The sequence below is a fragment of the Condylura cristata genome, unplaced genomic scaffold (genome assembly GCF_000260355.1).
Source record: "Condylura cristata isolate star-nosed mole 26May11 unplaced genomic scaffold, ConCri1.0 scaffold00024, whole genome shotgun sequence".
NCBI lineage: Eukaryota > Metazoa > Chordata > Mammalia > Eulipotyphla > Talpidae > Condylura > Condylura cristata.
In genome coordinates this window covers 23,223,791-23,244,612 of record NW_004567125.1, presented here as the reverse complement: position 1 = coordinate 23,244,612, position 20,822 = coordinate 23,223,791, and the positions used below count along the sequence as shown (strand labels likewise).

General features: G+C 35.8%; 1 protein-coding gene across 2 annotated transcripts in view; it reads left to right on the top strand.

The window, feature by feature from the left end:
- ACBD6 (acyl-CoA binding domain containing 6) overlaps window positions 1-20,822 on the top strand; it is a 157,715-nt gene that overhangs the window by 125,075 nt on the left and 11,818 nt on the right. Inside the window, exon 7 of one of the 2 annotated variants that reach the window (XM_004688535.2) lies at window positions 12,407-12,437. The exons of the other annotated variant lie outside the window; for it this stretch is intronic. Coding sequence (XP_004688592.1) covers window positions 12,407-12,437 — 31 coding nt within the window. The remainder of the gene's footprint in view (window positions 1-12,406; window positions 12,438-20,822) is intronic. 2 annotated transcript variants of the gene reach the window in all.

Below are 20,822 nucleotides of genomic sequence, written 5' to 3'. Positions count from 1 at the left end.
TTTGATACTCATTTTTCTCACCCATATACTTACCGTGTCTTTCAACTTCAGATGAATTTCTAGAATTTTAGCTTCGGAACTTCAGACTTCCAACACATAATGTTGGTTTTCACAGAGCAGGGACAGGCCAGACTTTGCTGTATTGTAAAAATATATATATAACTTTGAAAAATTCAAGATACTTTACTTTTTCATTATGAAGATAATATCTGCTTATAATATATAGAAAGGTAAAAAGAAAAAACTGCATACCTATTTACACCTGCTGTTCACATTGTAATAGACTTTTTTAAAGGATTTTTCCTTTCTAGTAATATTTTTATTTATTTTTTATTATGCATAGAAGAACTGGGGTATAGGCCTGAGTTAAGAGAGGGTGGTGAGAGGATTTACCAGAGAGAGTTGGAATCAGAACAGGCAGATCTACTGAAACACACATGAAGGGGAGCAGTAGTGAGATGTGAGAGACTGTGTGCCATGTGGCTCAGCTTCCTGGCTGGGGATCTGACTCAGGCCTTTGTTGTGGTGAGACTTAACCCCGAGGCTACCAACTAGCCCACTGTAGTAGATTTTTTTAAATGTTCTCAATATACAATGTTTTTACTTTTTTGCTTGCTTTACGTAGTTGAGATCTATGAAAAATTTATTTCTCCATATTATACTAGTAATATGATGAGATTCTGTTATACTTAATAACCATTATTTAGAATTTTTACCTAATTACCTACTTAACTAACATACTAGCTTTTCCTTATTATTGAACATTACATTGTTTCCAGTTTCTTGTTCTAGATAATATTGGAATGAACTTTTTTAAAAACTTTCAAAGTATTTGAAACACTTTAACAAATAGATTTAAGGAAGTTAAGTCACTTCTAGAGGCCATGAATTTTTTTTGTTAATATTCACTTATGCTCCTATCAACAACAAATCAAAGTGCCTACCTTTTAGCATCCTTTGTGGATGGTAAACTAAAGAAAAGTAAAGATGAGAAGTAAAGATGAATGTGTAGTCCTGGAAAGTAAGATAATTAACTCTAAATGAATAATACCAATTTTGAATTTATGCTAAAAGGAGTTAGCCACCATGTTGCATGTAAGCCTCTAACTTAGATAGCCCAATCTATATAGCCTTTAACCTACAAAAATAAAGATTTTTATCATACTTTTTACTTGTATTTATTTGTGTAGATTCCCCTTGCTTCTTTGGTGTCATAGTATAGTTGAGAAAACAGCTTTTGATGCCACAAGAGCCTGGGACCTTGGGCAAGTTACAAATACATACTTTCTTTCTGAGTCTTAGTTTACCCAATTTGGGAAATAATAATGTCTGTGTGTTGGAGGGAAACAATGTCCTGAATGAACTCTGCAGATAAGGTTTTTGTGGCTCTACCTCCTACTGTAGTCATTGAAACTACAACTGCACCCCTACTCCAGTCACTGAAACTACAACTCCATCCCGTACTTCAGTCACTGAAACTACAGCTCCCAGCAACACCAAAGGGAGGACTGCAAGGACCCAAGGGTGGAGCTAAGCAGCCATTTTGAGGCTTTTGGGATATATATAAAGGAGGTGCTCTCTCTCTCTCTCCCCCCTCCCCCCCCCCTTGGCCTCTTGGCTAGTGGCTGGTTGCTTGGCTCTTGGTCAGCTTTCAGTGTGCTCTTGGGGTTCCTAGTTAGCAGAACTGGTGATGCACTAGCTAACTTGTATCTCTCTCTCTCTCTCTTTCCCTGGGTTGTTCCTTTGCTTTCCCCTTGTAAATAAACCCATTACTGACCTTTTTGTGTGTGTCTGCAATACAATTGAATCTTAAGCACGTGGGTGAGGACCCACAGACAGGCAATTCAGTTCACATTGGGGTGCCCTGTAACATGTGTACTATGGTTGTTGTGCATATTAAAAGAAATGATGTTCAAAAAATTTCCAACATATAATAGGTATTCAGTTTGTTCCTTTTTCCTTACTTACTCTTAAAACTATCTAGCACCCTCTGGAAAGTAAAACCTTCTAGATTATGTTGGTTTCAAACAGCTGAGCAATTACATTCTGCTTTTTATTGTTAACTGTTTTTCTATAAAATATTTTTCTAAAATATATTCTATACTTTATTACTCTCTTCTTAAACTGTTATACAATACCACAGGTATTTATAGATGGTTTAAAGCATAGGGCTAAAGCTCCTCTTTTTCTCTTGAGATTGCTAAAACCTACTGGTTGGCATGCAGCCCAGTCCTCTTTATGACTGGCTATTCTCAGTGGTCTCAAATGTCTACAGCTTACCACCTCTTTCACAGCTTCTACTTTTTGCTGGCTGCAGTTATTTCTACCCTATTCATTCTTCTAATTATCATTTAGCTCTTAGCACTCTGTTCTCTACTCCTTGCTTTCCTTCACTTTTCACTTCCCATGCCTCTTCTGAAGACTCTTATTGTGGCTCATATGTTCAAGATGCAGGCTGACCTTTCAGTGCTTTCCCACCAACTAGAAGAATTCTTCTGTAAACTGAGCCCCTAGTTACACATGTTTAATATGGTCCATATCAGCATCTTTCTCCCCTGTGCTCTGGATCTTAGTCCAGGTACTTGAGAATGCCAGAAACCAAATCTGAATTAGTGAAGTATAATTGTATTCGGTTTTCCTGCAAATGGTATGTTGTTTAGTATTGTGTTCTTTTATGTTGTGAACTTTTATGTTCAGTTAGATACAAGGGATGTTGTGTTAGTTATGAAGGAAGAAGGTGCTTTTGAACCAATCTTAGGGTAATTTTGAGTCCCACTAGAGGCAGAATAGAGGAAGAGGTCATATGGAAAGGAGCTCACCATCTTAAAGGTGATGGTGAAAAACCTTTCAGGGCATTCATGGGTACATTTTTCCCTTTTTTTAATGAGAATATTTAAAATTCCTATAATTTATCATTTATGTCCCTTATAGATTGTTATTATTTATTTGGAAACAAACGATATGTAAGTATAGAATGGGGCTGCATATTTCTGTACTTTTGTAGTTTGAATTTTAATTATGGTTGAATTTTTCTACATGTTAACTAATGCTATCATGTTAATTTCATTTATTTTTAATTCAACTGAGCACTTTTATTTTACTTTAGCCTATAACCCCTTACCAAAGATTTCAAATGTATGACCAATTTTAATTTATTAGAATTGTTTTTGCTGCTGTTTATAACAACTCTATATTTATTGAATTTGAGCATTTCTTTTAAGCTAAAACAGAAAGGAAAAGCATAAATAACTATGACAAACAACCCTCTTCTGGTGTGGTCATTTGAAATGAAACAACCAAAAAATTTAATCAACTTAAATTTAGAAAAATAAGCTGATATAAGTTGTAAACCAGATGAGTAAAAGCTTTCACTTACTCATTCTTGACATTCAATTCCATTTATTCTTTGTAATATATTTTAAAACTGAATGTTTATAAAGACTAAGGTTCAGGTTCCTATATCTTGTATTGAAGTTACAAGAAAAATATTTGGAGTCTTATTCTTGTTTTAATACAAATTCTGTTTTGATACACAAACAGAGGTAAAGATTTTGTAAAGATAAGATGATGTACTTTATTAAAAGTATCAGAATCAGAATAAGTACTGTTACACAGTAGTTGATATAAAAATAATTAGTAATAATGATCAAAAACTAGCCTTTATATGAGAATCAATATCAAGTTCTTTAAGCTAACATTCTTGAGTACTTATTATTACTAGGTTTACCAGACATGAATAAAAAAAAATTTACATCTGGGTTCCTAAAGACTATAATTTGATTAGAGAGTAATTTCAAATTGTCATCCTTTCCTTCTTCTTCGCCCAAATGTCTACTGTTTAGACTTATCAGGGTGCTTGGACATATAAACAATTAGGAACCAAGGAAAATCCCTCATGTATTTTAAAGCCTGCTCCTTTTCTCTAGTGCTCTCGAGAAACAATAGTGTAAGTCCTGCTATCTTTCTGTTCCCCGTTTGCCGATCAATTTTGTGGTTGTAGTCATGGTTCTTATGTTTGTGTCTCTGCTTAATTGATTCCTAGGTAGACATGCTCTAAATTGAAAGATCAGAAATCTCAGTGTTTCACATTAAACACTAGAACACTTCAGTCTACAGCATCTGAATTCAAAAGCCCCAAGTTAGGCATGGTGATCTGAGAGACAAAGCAAACTAGAAATGGATGGGGGCAGGTATGAGGTAACCCTATCATGCTTGTAACAATAAAGAGCTATTTATAAGTAACCATGATTTTAATTGGCATGATCAATTTTTATTGGAAACAGCTAAACCATGGTTATAATCACTGAAAAATGATTTTGTATATTTATAGAAAGTATTCAAATTCAGAGAGACTACAATGAGTAATAACCTTTTATTATAAAATATCTGTGTATTACAGAAATTTTTATACAATACAGATAGTAAGTGAAAACAAAGATTTCAACTCATCCATAATCTTACCTTTGAGATAACCCCATATTTTCACTTCTGATGCTTTCCTTACCTTTTTTTTTTTTTACAGTTAGATAACATTTTTTTAAAATTTATTTATTTATGCATGCAAGAACTGGGGTACAAGGCAGAGGTGCAGGGGTTGAGAGGATTCACCAGAGACAGTGGAGAGCAGAACAGGCAGCTCTACTGAAATACACTGCTGAGGGGAGCAAGGTCTGCCATGCCATGTAGGTCAGCTCCATGGCCAGGCATGGTACTTGTGCTGTAGTGGCTGTGGAATAGCTTCATAGTGCTGCACTTTAACCCATTGCTCCACCAGGGAGGGCCCAAAATATGTAATTTTTAAATTCAGTAGGGTACCAAGTCTGTAGATGAAACTAAGTCCATAAAGAAAATAATAGTTAATTAAACAGAGGCATGACCAAAAATAGCAAAGTAAGATGTAAAAATTCTAAAGAGAGTAACTTGTTCCATACACAAAAGGAAAAATAATCTAGAAATCAGATTTAATATAGCAGTGATTTTTGTACCTCATTAACAGTAAGCTGAGTCTTCTGTTCACTGTTTATCTCTCATTGGATTATTGTATTTGTCATTTTACTCCACATTATATGAAATATGTGGAAATACGAAAATTTTTATGTTCCAGTAAAAGAAAGAAAGAGTAGTCAAGAGATTAGAGAATAAACCAGTAAAAAAGATCATACAAGCATTCTCACTTCATAAATATTTGTTAAGTACATACTGAATGTAAGATGTTATGGTGGGAACTGGGTAAAGGACTTGCCTACAAGAAGTTTCAGTGTCATGAAGAGAGCTAGATGAGTATAGATAGTGTATGATATTCCACATTCAATGAACAGGAGCAGTGCGAAGGTTTCCCAAAAGAGATGAACTGAAACTTACAGGTTGAAGAGATTTCCTTTTCCTGCAAGATTCCTTACTAAATAATTTGGAAATTCTCCCACCACAAAACACCCCGAAATGCAGATTAAAACACAACAGGCATCTCTTTAAATGATGTCAAAATTATGAAAAATCAGTGTAACTCTCCATCAGCCAAAGCACAGCTAAGAAACAAAGTAGTGAGCCTTAAAATGAAGTTTATAAAATTCCTAAGCTTAAAAAGAAAGTGGTAGGTTTAAACCAACACTGGGTTGCCCTGGGCGGATTTGCCAGACTAAATGCCCATTGGGTAGAGAAATCAGAGAACACCAGCCATCACGGGGGGGGGAGGGGGGGGGAAGGAAATTTATGAGTCTGCCCAAACAGAGTTGACATATAAAGCATTTGTCTTGGTCTATACTCCAAGCTCAGGAACCAGAGTTGGGTATGAGGAAAGGTTTGCCCTTTTAAAATTTATATTACTTATAAGTGTTCCCTAGGCTAAGAAGTTAACATAGGGATCACAGATTGATTTGGTGCCTGTAGAAACAAAAGTCATCCTGAAAAGACAGGCTCTCAGTCCAGGGAACACAGCAAGAATTTTTTTTTTTAATCATATAATAGGTTGTTTTTTTGTTGTTTTTTTTTTTTTTTATAATATAATAGCTTATCTTTACATCATTTTGTGCCTTTTTCCATCTCAGTTGTAATCCCCGTGGGCTTCCCATCACCAAATCACCTGTGTGCCATCATCATAGTCCAGTGCATTTCCCTCCTCCCACTGTTTTTGGGCCCATTCCCCACTCCACCCCCATAAAATGTCTCTGGTATGTAGTTGTTCATTATTACTATTATTTTCTCCCATGGTCCTTTATACTCCTGCTGTGAGTGAAACCATCCAGTATTTTTCCTTTTCTTTCTGGCTTATTCTCACTAAGCATGATCTTTCCCAGCTCCATCCACATTGGGTTGCTGAGTAATATTCCATTGTGTATATGTACTACATCTTTTTTTTTTTTTTTAAAGATTTTATTTTATTTGTACATACAGAACTGAGGTACAGGCCAGAGGCTCAGGGGCGGTGAAAGTCTTCACCAGAGACAGAGTAGGGAGCAGAACAGGCAGATCTACAAAGTACACTGCTGAGGGGAGCAGCAGGCGGGTCAGGAGAAGTCTGCCGCGCCATGTGGTTACCTCCAGGGCAGGCGGGGATCGGACTCATGTGGAAGTGGCTTTAGCTTCTCAGTGCAGTCACCAGGGAGTGCCTGTACCACATCTTTTTAATCTAGTCATCTACTTGTGGGCATTTGGGTTGTTTCCATATCTTTCCAGTTATAAATAAAGCAGCAATAAACATTGGGGTGCAGGTGTCTTTTTGAATCAGTGTTGTGTCTTTTGGGTAGAAACCTAGGAGTGGGATTGCTGGGTCATATGGAAGCTCCATTTTTAGCAGTTTGAGAAACCTCCAAACAGGTTTTCATAATGGTTGTACTAGTTTGTATTCCCACCAACAGTGCAGGAGAGTTCCTTTTTCTCCACATCCTCGCCAACAGTTGTTGCTAGCTACCTTCTCACTGGGGTGTGGTGGTATGTCATTGTGGTTTTAAGTTGCATCTCCCTTATTGCAAGTGATGTTGAACATTTTTTCATATGCTTGTTGGCCATCTGCATTTCCTCTTTGGAGAAATGTCTTTTTAGCTCTCCTAGCCATTTTTTGATGGGGTTATTTATTTTTGTTGAGTTTCATCAACTCTTTGTATATCTTTGTGATCAATCCTTTAACGCTAGTTTTGTGTGAGAAAATTTTTTCCCAGTCAGTGGGATGTCTGTTTTTTGTAATGTCTCTTTTGCTGGACAGCTCTTTAACTTGATGTAATTCCATCTGTTTATCCTTTCTTTCACTATTGTTGCATTGGGTGCCGTATCTTTAAAGATGTTATTGAGGTATATGTCATGTAGTGTTTCGCCCATATTTGCTTGCAGGTATTTTATGGTTTCCATTCTTATGTCTAGGTCTTTCATCCACTTTGAGTTGATTTTTGTGTATGGTGTGAGGTAGTGATCTAGTTTCATTTTTTTCTATGTAGCTTCCCAGTTTTTCCTAGCACCATTTGCTCAACAAACTTTCTTTCCATTGTATCTTCTTTGCTCCTTTGTCAAAGATTAGCTGCCCATAACTGGTGGGTTTATATCTAGGTTTTCTATTCTAATCAACTGGTGTGTCTGTTCTTGTCCAGTACCATGCAGTTTTGGTTATTATGGTTTTGTAATATAATTTGAAGTTTGGGATGTGATGCATCCATTCTCTTTCTTTTCAGTCATGAGAATTTTGGCTATTCAAGGTCTTTTGTTCCATATGAATCTCAACAATATTTGTTCTATTTCTTTGAAGAATATCATTAAGACTTTTATTGGGATAGTGTTAAATCTGTATATCATTTTTGGTAGGATGGCCATTTTGATGATGTTAATTCTCTCATAAACAGGGGATATCATTCCATTTCATGGTGTCTTCTTGTATTTCTTTTTTTTTTTTTAAAGATTTATTTATTCATACAGAACTGGGGTACAGGCCATAGATGCGGAGGGTGAGAGGATTCACCAGAGAGAGAGCGGGAAGCAGAACAGGCAGATCGATGAAGTACACTGCTGAGGGGAGCAGCGGACGGGTCAGGAGAGGTCTGCCGCGCCATGTGGTCACCTCAGGGGCAAGCGGGGATCGAACTCATGCGGAAATGGCTTTAGTTTCTCAGTGCAGTGCTTTAACCCGCTGCGCCACCAGGGAGGGTCACTTCTTGTATTTCTTTTAACAGTGTTTTGTCATTTTCTTTGTATAGGTCTTTTACCTCTTTTGTTAGGTTGATTCCCAGGTATTTGATTCTTTTTGTGTTAATTGAAAAGGGGATTTTTTTTTTTTTAATTCTGCTTCTTCTGATTGGTTGTGCATAGGAAGGCCTCTGAATTTTGTGTGTTGATTTTATATCCTGCTACCTTACTAAACTGGTTGGTTGTTTTGATTAGTTTCTCTATGGAGTTTTTAGGGTTTTCCATGTAAATTAACATATTGTCTGCAAATAAGGACAGTTTTACTTCTTCTTTACTTGGATTCCTTGTATCTCTTTTTCCTGTCTTATTGACACAGCATAGAATTTTTAACAGTTAAAACACATAAAATGAAATTGTAGTTCAAACTTTAAAAAGCACACAAGAAGCAATGAACAATAAGCAACTCTCCTGCAACACAGCACACATCACATGTAGACTCAGTTGCTTCCTCCCCCAAACGCAAATAAAAGAAATAAAGGCACTAAAAATTTATCTTTTTCAAACACTAAACTATATCAAAGGCAGATATTTATAAGTTGATAAAAAAGCAAGAAATGGGCCCTCCCTGGTGGCGCAGTGAGTTAAAGCACAGCACAAAGAAGCTTAAGCCACTTCCACATGAGTTCGATCCCCATCTGCCCCGGAGGAGATCTACATGGCGTGGCAGACCTCTCCTGACCCGCCCGCTGCTCCCCTCAGCAGTGTACTTCGTCGATCTGCCTGTTCTGCTCCCCGTTCTGTCTCTGGTGAATCTTCTCACCCTCCGCATCTCTGGCCTGTACCCCAGTTCTGTACGAATAAATAAATCTTTAAAAAAAAAAAAGAAATGTTTTTAAAAGGTAAAGGAACAATTTTCAAGTGTCATTCAGAGCATTTACAGCAGTAAGAGTCCAGACATTGAGCCCAGCAGTCAAAATTGGAAGGAGAAGAAATTAAGAAGATGAACAGGGTTCAGGGCATCATTGCCTTGCACGCTGTCTTATGAGGACTCCTGTTTACACGTGTCAAGAATGATCACATTTGTCTATGGACTGTATTGCTGTTGTTTCACCCAACCTAGAAAGACAAAGCTATGTTTAGAATGACAAGAACCAGAGATTCAGTTTCTCCATCTTTAACCACTATCTCTTTCTTAGTAAATATTCCACTCTCCTACTGCAGCCTTGTTTTCTCCAGAGTGGAGGACATTATCGTTTGCAATTCTTGGTTCACACCTTTTACCTTTTTCTTTAATTATGGTAAAAATATATGTAACATAAAGTAAACCATTTTTTAATATATAGTTCAATGACAATAAATACAGTCAATGTCTGTTAAGTACATTATTATGCAACCCTCTTTACCACTCAACTCCAGAAAATTTTCACCATTCCCAAATTAAATTCTGTCCCCATTAAGCAACTACTCCCATCTTCTCTCCCTCCAGTTCCCGATAACCACTGTTCTATTTCGGTCTCTGTGAGTCTGACGAGGTACTTTGTATAAGTGGAATCATCATAGTATTTGTCCTTTTGTGTCTGATTTATTTCCCTATACCCAGTGCCTCTGATCAGAGAGGAAAGAACCTTCTCTCAATACAGACTTCCATCACCTGGCTTCATGTTTTAAATCTTGAGAGAAAATGCTAATAGGTTTTCCTTGCATAGTATACTGACTTTTAGCCTAGGAAAGTGATATGCACACTTGCTCAACTTGGGTTACCTGTGCTGCAGCCCCAGAATCTTATTCATTCTTTGTATAAACATACCTTCTCTCTGCTTCATCATCTATGTCTAAAACAGCACCCCACAGCATGCTAGATTCCTTCTGCTTTGGATTTTTTCAGAGTACTTAATAGTCCCAGTTATATAATGAATTTATTTGCTCATTGTTTCCCTTATTTGAATATAACATTATTTGTAATATCAGGGACCTTCTGTGTCTTTCTCATTGCTGTTTCTGGTACCTAAAATGATGACTGCTACATAGTATGAGCTCAATGAGTACTTTTTAATTAACTGGAAGATGTGGTGGAGATATGAACTTAATAGTCATTGGTAAAGGCGATAAGTAAAATTTTGTTTATACCTCCCTAAAAATGATAAACAACTAGAAATTAAAAGAAACTGAGTACATATGGATCAGTATATATAAGCACCGTGATCAAACAAAGAAGCTAATGAATAAGTAGCAAGAGAACAATACTCTCAAAACATGGATAATTCTGGAAAATATAACCTTTTCAATGGATAGAGCTCTAACGTTGCAATAGCTTGGGCCTTTTCTGAAATTCTTTTCCATTGCTGGACATTTAAGCCATAAATGTGACTGTATAAACTCATTAGTTGTTAGTCTACATATTCTTACACACAAATATATACATATGCATACATTTTACTGGTCAACATTGAAAACAGACCAAGTAGATATGTCTAAAGCCATAACAATCAAAACAGCTCTTTCAGCACCATCCTTGACTAGAGCCAGACACGACGGAAGACTCTACTCCTCAGGAGCATAACTGTAGTTGCCTCAGCTCTTACCCTGCCTTTCCTTAGCCTAGAGAGCAGAGCAAAGCCTGAGAGAAGCAGGCAACAAGGTAGGGATTGTACTTAAAAAGAAAAGGAAGAGTCAGAAAGTGTCTTTCTGACTTCTTGGTGCTTTCCCTTTTTCATTCCCCTTAGGTGCTAGTATCCTTATAATGTTGATGCACATCCCAATCTTAGTTGCAGTGGCTGCACCTCAGTCAAGTGTGCCATATGCCCAGGAGTCCTCAAAATTACTAACGTCATATCTCCACCCAACCACCAATGTCTCACCTCAAAATCCAGTGAGCACACTCATTCCCTCATAGGAAAAAATTTAATTAATCTATGTTGGTTCAAGGTTATCCTCCTGACCTCACCACCTGTCATCCCCACCATGCCTGTCTAGTTATTAAAAAGTCCTTAAGATAGGACTTTTTTCTTACTATGTATCTGATCCGTAAAATAAGTTTGCTGCGGCAGCATTCTGCTTTCCTTCCTGGGGAATTAAGAGAACCATAGCCAAAATGTTATGGAGACCAGTTTTTGCATTCAGCTTTTAGGAAGTGGAAAAGGCAACTATGATGTGCCCAAAGATAAACTCCTCCCGGTATTCACAGTAAAAATTAAGCATTTACTCTTATTTGCCATGCATCTTAATGAGCATACGTACTGCTAAGTGCATATCAGATTAATTACTAAATTCTGCTTTCACCTGTGCTTAATCCTGATTGTTGCTCACATAATGTGAACCTGCTCCTAGTTGAAGAATAGCATTGCTGAAAAGTGCTCAGTTGTTCCATAATTAATGTGTATGATTAGAATACCTTGGTTTTTAAATAATAAAAAATAAACTGTTGGAGTTTCTTGAGTAATTTGTGTGAACTTTTGCCTTTATTAAATGTCTGGGGTGTGCTTTGAAGACACATTATTCTCTATATTTGAGCTAAGTAGGAAGCCTAATGTTATGAGCCTAGAATTAGTGAATCATGGAAAAGGGATTAAAATGTTACTAACTCTTAAATAAATCACAGACCTTTTAGACAGATTTGGGAGCAAGCATAGGAAAAATGTAATAGTAGCTAAGATAAATTATATATAGCATGCATTTTTCTGTCACTTATTAGGTAATCAATCTGCTACATTTTAAGGGGTTCCCTTGGTTTACTGTCTAACTATTGTTACAGTCTCACTTTTCTATAGCCAGTGCAGTACATAAGTTTCCATTCTACTTTTCTCTGTTCTCCAACAGAGCAAACTGTTGAAAATTACTGACAGGGGGCCTCCCTAATGGAAAATTACTGACAGGGGGCCTCCCTGGTGGTGCAACAGGTTAAAGCACAGCACTATGAAGCTATCCACAGCCTCTGCAGCATGAGTTCGATCCTCAGCTAGGGAACTAACCCTCCTGGCATGGCAGGCCTCTCCTGTCTCACCCACTGCTCCCCTCCACAATTTATTTCAGTAGATCCACCTACACAACTCCCTGTTCTTGTCTCTGGTGAATCCTGTCAACCCCACCCCACACCTCTGGCCTGTAATCCAGTTCTTGTGTGCACAAATAAATAAACCTTTAAAAAAAGAAAATTACTGAGAGGCTCAAACCAATGACTTTCCCTGTGTCTCATAAATGTTGAACTCTTGTCTGTTGAGTGTGTTTACTCTAATTTATGTACTTTCCTACTACTTCAGTAGCTCAGACTTCTAAAATGTATTATGTGTTTGGTTTTCTACAGGACAATGAAGGTCAAACAGCTCTGCATTATGGTAAGATGTTTCTAAAGTTATTAAAAAATGTATTTCAGACTTTTCTCTGTCAATTTTGTTCAACCTTTTGTAGTGCTTAGAAAAATGCCTGGCAACAAGCAGAGACACAGTAACTTTGTGTTTAAAAAATAGATTACTAACCTATAAAGTTAAGAGGTATATTAAAATTCTCATTGTAAACTGAGCATTTCTATACAATCAGCAGACATGAAGCCTTGTCCAGTTCCCCTTTGAAAAGTCATTATTTCCTTCTTGGTACAGTCAGTGACAATTAAATCACTAGTTATTGTCACTGTATGATCTAAAATCTCTCCAACTGTATGATCTAGATTTACTCCCACAAGAAATACTTTCATGATGTAATTGAAATTAAAAAAAGTTTGGATTTTTTTTTCATTTTTTTCAACTTTTATTGAGCTAACATTCTATTGTAATATACAGGTCACAGATAAGCATCATTAGAAATCAACATCACTTTGTAACACATTATTTTTACCACCAAAAGCTCAGTTCTGTCCTCCACTGCACAATTGACCCCTTTTACCAAATTAATCCATTCCCTGTGTTCTTCCCTTCTGGTAACCTAATTTAGTCTTATAGTCTAAACTTATTTTTTTATTCATTATTTTGTTTTCTTCTTTATGTATTAGATATGACTGGAGATTTTTTTAACTCATTTCTCCTACTAAATGATTGGCCTAAATAAGTAATCTTCACTTTAGTAATCTATAGATCAAGGACAATCAGTAAGATAGATACTTGACTCTATTACTAAAGAGTACTAGATACTCTTTAAATTCAGTGAGATAAAATGTTATTTTGAAAATCATAAAGTACAGTAAAAGTATTCTTACTTTTATTCTGTTTGGGTATAAATACTGTTGAATAAAAGACAGCCCGTGATTTTTTTAAGCCAGATTAAAAAAATCAGATCTTCTGGGAGGGAATATGTTACTCTGTTTGCTGGCTTTGGCTGTCATAGATCACCATTTATGAATAAGTGGCTCAGATGCTCCTGGGCACTTTTATCCACTGCTTAGCATTTGCTTGGATGTCAAGAATCTCACTGGGATTGTATCTAAAAGGTATTTGGGATTGTGTCTGGGTAGCTAAATGAATGGGCTAGCTATTACGCTGATATCAGCGTGATAATGAATATTGAAATATCAGCAGATACATGCTCCAACTCAGTATAACCTAGGTACCAAAATCATGAAATTTGTAGGTCAATTGTGTATTGACACAAAATCCAAAATAAAATATTAGCAAATGCATCAGTGTATTTTAAAAACAAAGATGTTGTGATCGAGTTGTTTATCTGAGACACTCAAAGATGATTTCACATTTAAAAATGTTTTTAATGTAATTAATTTAACACACTAGCAAACCATTCAAGATTTAAAAAACAAACAAAAACAACCACCATATGCTCCAGTCACATGCAGAAAAGAAAATTGAGAAAATTCAGCATTCATTATATGATGCAGTATAAAAAGTGATTAAGACTGAAGGTTCCTAAGTCAGAGATCTGATTTCAAATTCTATTTCTGCTTTGGAACACAGACCAGATTATTTAATTTCATAGTGTCTTCTTACTCATGATAATGGTAATAATAAACTTATGATTAGTTATGAGCATATTATGAGTTAATCCATGTAAAGTGCTTAGAATAATGCCTAATACCTGGTCCATACTTGATAAATGTTGGCTAATGTTATTATTTATGATAAAAAGTATTAATAAGCTACAAATGGAAGGAAGCTTCCAATACCTGATTGAAAATCTAGTATTAAATTATTAATAAAACTGTAATAGTTGCAGTATTTCTGTTAAAATCAGGAATGAGAAAATGATGCCTACAACAACTATTTCTTATTAATAATGTTTTTAAATTCTATAGTACACAGAAAGAAAAGCTTACAAAATAAAAAGTACATGGGATGGATTAAAAATACTATATATTATATAACAATATAAATATATATTCTTCATAATATAAATGGTTACTAAAAGATCTACAGTCAAATTATTAAAGCTAGTAATATAGCAAGGATACTAAATACAAAATCAGGTTTTTTTAATTTCATTCTTAAACATTAGTATAAAAAGGTAGAATATAAACATTTTAAAGACTATTTAAAATAACAACAGAATCCTAGAATTCAACCTCACAAGGACATAGAAAAAAAATTATACTTTTTTTTAGAGTCCTAATAGGAGAAACAAAAAAGAAGAGTCAGTATTATAAAGATGGTTCAGAAAATTTTCATAGACTCTAACCTTCAGAAAATTTTCATAGACTTTCAGTAAGGTTTTGTGTACTTATTCCCAAAATTCATATGGAAGAATAAAGTACAAATAATATCTAAGGCAATTTGAAGAAAAATAAGAAAGAGGGACTTGCTTTTCTGAACATCAAGATGTGATTTTAAAGCTATACTAATGAAGGCACAGGCTGACTTCTGCCAGTACAGGGGAACTTTACTGAACGGCTCCTTTGTGAAATGAATAAAAATTATTTTTTTAAATACAGTCATTTTAAAGTCTTTGGAAGTGGTCCTGACAAACAACAAATGTAGAAATATCTAGTTAAGAAATTTTGGCAAGAAGGCAAGAGTCTGCGGTATTTGAAGCAGTATCACTCCCTCCTCTGCACCCCGTTCTCACCCCAGTGCAGCAGAGCAGAGATTCCACTCAGAGCACTGTAGCGAATAACACAGAGCTCCCTCTCCTCCCAGTTCTCAATCAGAGCTTTCTTCCTGGAAAAAGCAGAATTTCACTATTTCTCATTCAGCCTCCAACTCCTGTTATGGCATAGTTTTGGGCAAGTACAGTTGAAAGATAAGGGCTCCCTTCTCTTGCCTGTTATTGCCTTATGAAATGGAGGCTCCACTTAAGGTGAGTACACTGAGAATACTTGAACCCAGATCACCTTTTTCCTCACTTGTTTGGTGGTAATTCATACCAAAAGAGGCAAGTCAAGAGGCATTCAGGATGCTCACCACTGTCACCAAACAACTCAGCTCTTAGAGCATGGGGATATTACTCAGAAGCATCTTACCAGTCTCCACAGTCTCAGCTCCAGAGATTTGCTTAAGATTTTCCCAGAAGCAAGGGGTAAGGTAGAAGCAGATCATGAGACAAATAGCCTTTTCACAAAAAAAAAAAAAAAAAATTGCTGACTTCATTTATAACAGAGCAAGGAGAAGTTCAAGGCTAAGGGTCCTCTCAAACAATAGAGGAGAGTATGAACAAATAAGGCAACTCAGACAGGCTTTCCTAGGTCAGAACAAGTATCATGCACTGACCTTCAGAGAAGCCACAATTTCAATTTCATTGTGTTAGTATATAGAGCAGTTTATGACCCCATTCACAATTATTTTTTTCATTTGAGCACTGTAAATATATTGTCCTACTGCTTTCTAACCTAGAATATTTGTAGATATAGAAAGAACATGTACCTAGCTAAGCTATCTTTCAAAGATGAAGCTAGAATAAAGTCTTTACCATATAAGCAAAAACCGAGGAAATTCGTAGCTAGCAGACACCTTGCACGGAATATTTAAGGAAAATATTCAGACTCAAAGCAAATGAACCTACATGGTAATTCAAATCCTCATGAAAAAGCAAAGAGCACACATAAAGGTAATTACATAATTATAATAGACAGTGTCTAAGTGCATACTTGTTCTTTCTTAGCTGATTTAAAAAGTAATGCTTAAAAATGTAATGCATATAATGTATCATTTGGCAAATAATATATTTGCCATTAGCAGCGCAGAGGAGATGGGTGAGAGCAAAGCTGTAATGAGCTAATAAGGAAATGACTACAGATGTTAAAGTAATTAAAACTGTTTTTGCTGGATTTTTAACATTAATAGATATAATGGAATAGAGCTATATGGGAGTAATGTTTCTGTATATCACTGGAATTAAACTAAATCTAAAGGTGATTCTGATAAGATTTACATGATAAACCCTAGATCATCCATTAAAGAAAAACCTCAGAATAAACAATTCAAAAATAGTTGAAGAGTTCAGTACCCCACTTTCAGTAGTGGATAGGACAACTAGACAGAAGATTATCAAGGAAACAGAACACCTGACTAGTACTACAAAGCAACTACACCCAATAGACATAAATAAAATATTTCATTCAATGAGAAGAGACTAGGCATACTTCTCAAGTGCACATGGAACATTCTTCAGATAGATGATATGTGCACCATAAACAACTCAGTAAACTTTAAAGAATGGAAATAATGCCAAGAATAGAATTAGATAACAAGGGGAGGGGTGTGGAATTTAACTCATAAATAATGAGGAAACTAAACAACCCATTCTTGACTAACCAGTGGGTCAAGGAAGAAATCAAAAGGAAATCAGAAAACAATTTGAGATGAATGAAAATTAAAACAAAACATACCAAAACTTGTGGAGTATAGTTAAAGCAATGTTTACAGGAAAACTTAACAGCTCTAAAAGCCTACTAAGAAAAAAGAAAGACTTCAACAATAACTTAATCTTCCACTTTAAGAAACTGCAAAAAGAGTAGCAGACTAAGTTTAAGGAAAGCAAAAAGAAGTAATCAAGATTGGAGTAGAAATAAGTGAAATAAAAAATAGGTACACTGTAGAGAAAATAAACAAAACCAAAAATAGGTTCTTCAAAGGAAGGATCAGCCCACAGAATTATGAAAAGTAGTGCATTGTTACATTTAAGCCACTAGATTTCGGTAGTTTGTTAAGCAACTACAGATAGCCAGAACAACTCATCACACTTACATAAATCATTTCAGTTGACTGAATATATAATAAGGAAGAACAAAATTTTAAACTTTCAGACAAATATAAAAGGTAAAGAATGATTTCTTAATTATTAAAAAAATACAAATCAAAAATTACAGTTTGACTACATTAATGTTTAAACTTATGTTTTTTTAAAAAAGTATAGTATAAGCAAAGTAAAAATGAAAACACAAAGAAGATATTTAAAATCCAATTAAGTACATAAAGTCCATACTCAGAATATATCAAGAACATTTACTCAAATAATGAGACCCTCCCAAAGTAGCTCACAAACGGGAAGAGCAAAATAACCAATAAACAACAAGAAAAGATGACTACCCTCATTAATAAAAGTCAAGAAGTATGAATAGTCTGAGATTATATCCTGCATGCAAGCTAACAGGTCAGCCTGACTCAGATTCATGGATGCTGACAAAAGACATGAAACTTCTATAGCAGCATGAGCATTGTGTTTGTATGATTCCGTCTTGAGTCCTACAGGAACGATGCAGGAAAGTTAGGAGTGCATGCTTCATCTGAAATTAGGCATCCTGAGCTTAGGGAACTCCAGACTGCAAGCAAACCCTTTCATTCTAGAGGGAATATATTATACTGGACAGGAAAGAAACCTATCTTCTACTCTGGAAGGAGATACTACGTATGTTGGCCAACGCTGTTCACTATACAAATATCCTTGAAGAGAAAGTCTGAAACAAAACCTGTTCTTACCTCTGTTCCCAAGAGGTGGGAAAAAAAAGTTTCTTAAAGAATTGTTTCCCTAATAAATAGGGAATGAAGATTAAACTTTGGTCATATTGGTAACATATTAGTTTGTACAAATGTTAGTATTAGGATTTGGAACAACAGACACTCTCATACATTGCTGATGAGGGCATGAATTATTGTAACCACTTTGAAGATCAGTTTGGCACAATTTAATGAAATTGAAACTACACTTATAATACAACCCAGCAGTTCTACTTTTAGATATATACCCTATAAATATCCTGGGCATGTGATTATGAACATTTACTTAGTATTATTTGTAATGACCAAAACATTGTTTTAGGTTTTTTTTTTCTTCTCTATACCATACTTAAATATTTAATTGACATTACACACAAGTCATATATACATACATACATTACCAAGTACCTTTGATACATATCGTTAAAACTGCAATATACAGTTTAATATACAGGTAATCTCTTGGTTCCTTTCTATAAACAACTCTCTAACGTAGTTGTATTTTTCCTATTTTAAAATGAAAAAAATCCAAACTCAAAAAAAAGTTCATAAACTTACCTAAAAGATACAAAAGTTCAAAGCCATGTCCCCAGGAAATGGAACAAAGCCATCCCATTCCACATTCTCCCCAAAGCCCCAACACCACTATATGCTCGTCCTGCACATAACTCCTCTAATGTCACTGAAAGCTAACCATTCTAAACCCTAATTTTTAACCCAGAAAAGAAATTTTCACCACCACCTTCATGACTGTGATGGCAGTCAGGCATAAGTCAAACAACCAGGTAATCGAAAAGGAGCAAGAAGACACTTCAGAGTGATTTTTAGTTCCTAAGTACAAAATTCACGACTCCTTTTTCCTGGCTTCAATAAACCAACTTACTTTTACTACAAAATACTTGCTATAAAGTATGGAGTTCACTGCTCTGCTAAGGGGCCCCTGCTAGTGTACCCATGTACTCAGTCTGTTTCTATCCACTCATTCCTTCTTTCATTCACTGATTTCAGATAGCATTAGTGCCTTCTCTGTTGTGTTTCCTTTCATTTCCCCACCCAGACACTATACAAACAGGTAAACAGGGCTGTGTGTGCCCTTGAGAATATGTCTGAGCCACTCTGTCATCCCTAGCTTAACCGTAGGTGATGAGTGCCTTTATGGATATTGGAATGTTTCCATTTAAGTTTGATACATAGAAAATGCTTTTCTGAATAGCCACAAGGATGAGATTTTTCAAATGCCCTTTGACTTCAAATAAGTTGTATTTTCTTTCTATACTGATAAGGAAATGTATTTAAGATACATGTTAAGTGAAAGGGTTGAGGTGTAGAAGATTGCATGTGGAGAGTTGCCATTAATGTATATATGCATAGTAAATGCTAAAACTAACCTCAGAAAGATATAGAGAAAACAAATATTGATTCAACACTTGTTGGATGAATGCAATATAACTAAGAAGGTAAGTCAGCAGATTTATTCAACAATTTCTGGGGTGGTACAGTATTTATTTTTTTATATATTTTAACATCATTGTTCATTTTTGTACAAGTTTGATTTCTCCTCTCAGATGTAATCCCCATAAATGAACCACTGCCAAGACATCTGTTCTATTCCCTTCATTTTTTCTTTTTTCTTTTTTTTAAGATTTATTTATTCATATAGAACTGGGGTTCAGGCCAGAGGTGCAGGGGCGGTGAGAGGATTCACCAGAGATAGAGCGGGGAACAAGAACAGGCAGATCGACGAGGGGAGCAGCCGGCGGGTCAGGAGAGGTCTGCCACCCATGTGGATCACCTCCTTGGCGGGCAGGGATTGAACTCATGCAGAAGTGGCTTTAGCTTCTTAGTGCTGTGCTTTTAACCCAATGCACCACCAGAGAGGGCCCCTCCCTCCATGTTTTGTTCCCTCATCCTCCTGCACCCCTGCTGAATGTCTCCAATTTATAGTTTGCCTGCTAGTTTTGTCTTTTTTTTTTTTTCTGACCCCTTATTTGGTTCCCTTCCATCCCTCCTGTAAGTGAACCTATCCAATATTTTTCTTTTTCCAGCTGACTTATTTCAATGAACATGATCCCTTCTAGCTCCATCCATATTGTGGCAAAATGCATGGGTTTATCTTTTTTGATTGCTGAATTCCATTGTGTATATAGACCACCTCTTGATCCAGTCATCTGTTTTTGGGTATTTATGTTGTTTCCATACCTTACTTATTAAAAATAATAATGCAGTAAACAGGAGGGTAGGTTTCCTCTATAATTTACATAGGTTCAGGTACATAATTAGAACAAGTAAAAATTGGTAAGCTGGTAGATAGTTCTAAAATCACTAAACCAATGGCACAGAAAGATAGAAATGGAAACAGAAAAGAGACATTGAATCCTGCAATGAGAAAGTCATGGATTTTAAAATATGAGTTTCAGAAAGGAAAAATTAACAAAGAATCAATATTTGAAGATATATTTACTGATAATTTCCATAATTGATAAGACATTGGAATCTTGAGATAAGACATTGGAATCTTACCTGCTCAGGATAAGGTGCAGCCGTCTAATGGAATATTACACAGCAATAAGAAAAAAATACAACTACATGCAACAACTTGGATGAACCCCACAAACATACTGTTGAGTTCAAGGAGCAGGGTAATGAGTATATAGCATTTGGAAGGCGTTAACAGGGCAAGGATACTTCCGAGAGTCTGATAATGATGTGATCTATGTACTATTTAGTTACATGAATAATTTCATCTTAAGAAAGTCGATGGATGGATGGATGGATGGATGGATGGATGGATGGATGGATGGATGGATGGATGGATGGATGGATGGATGGATGGATGGATGGATGGATGGA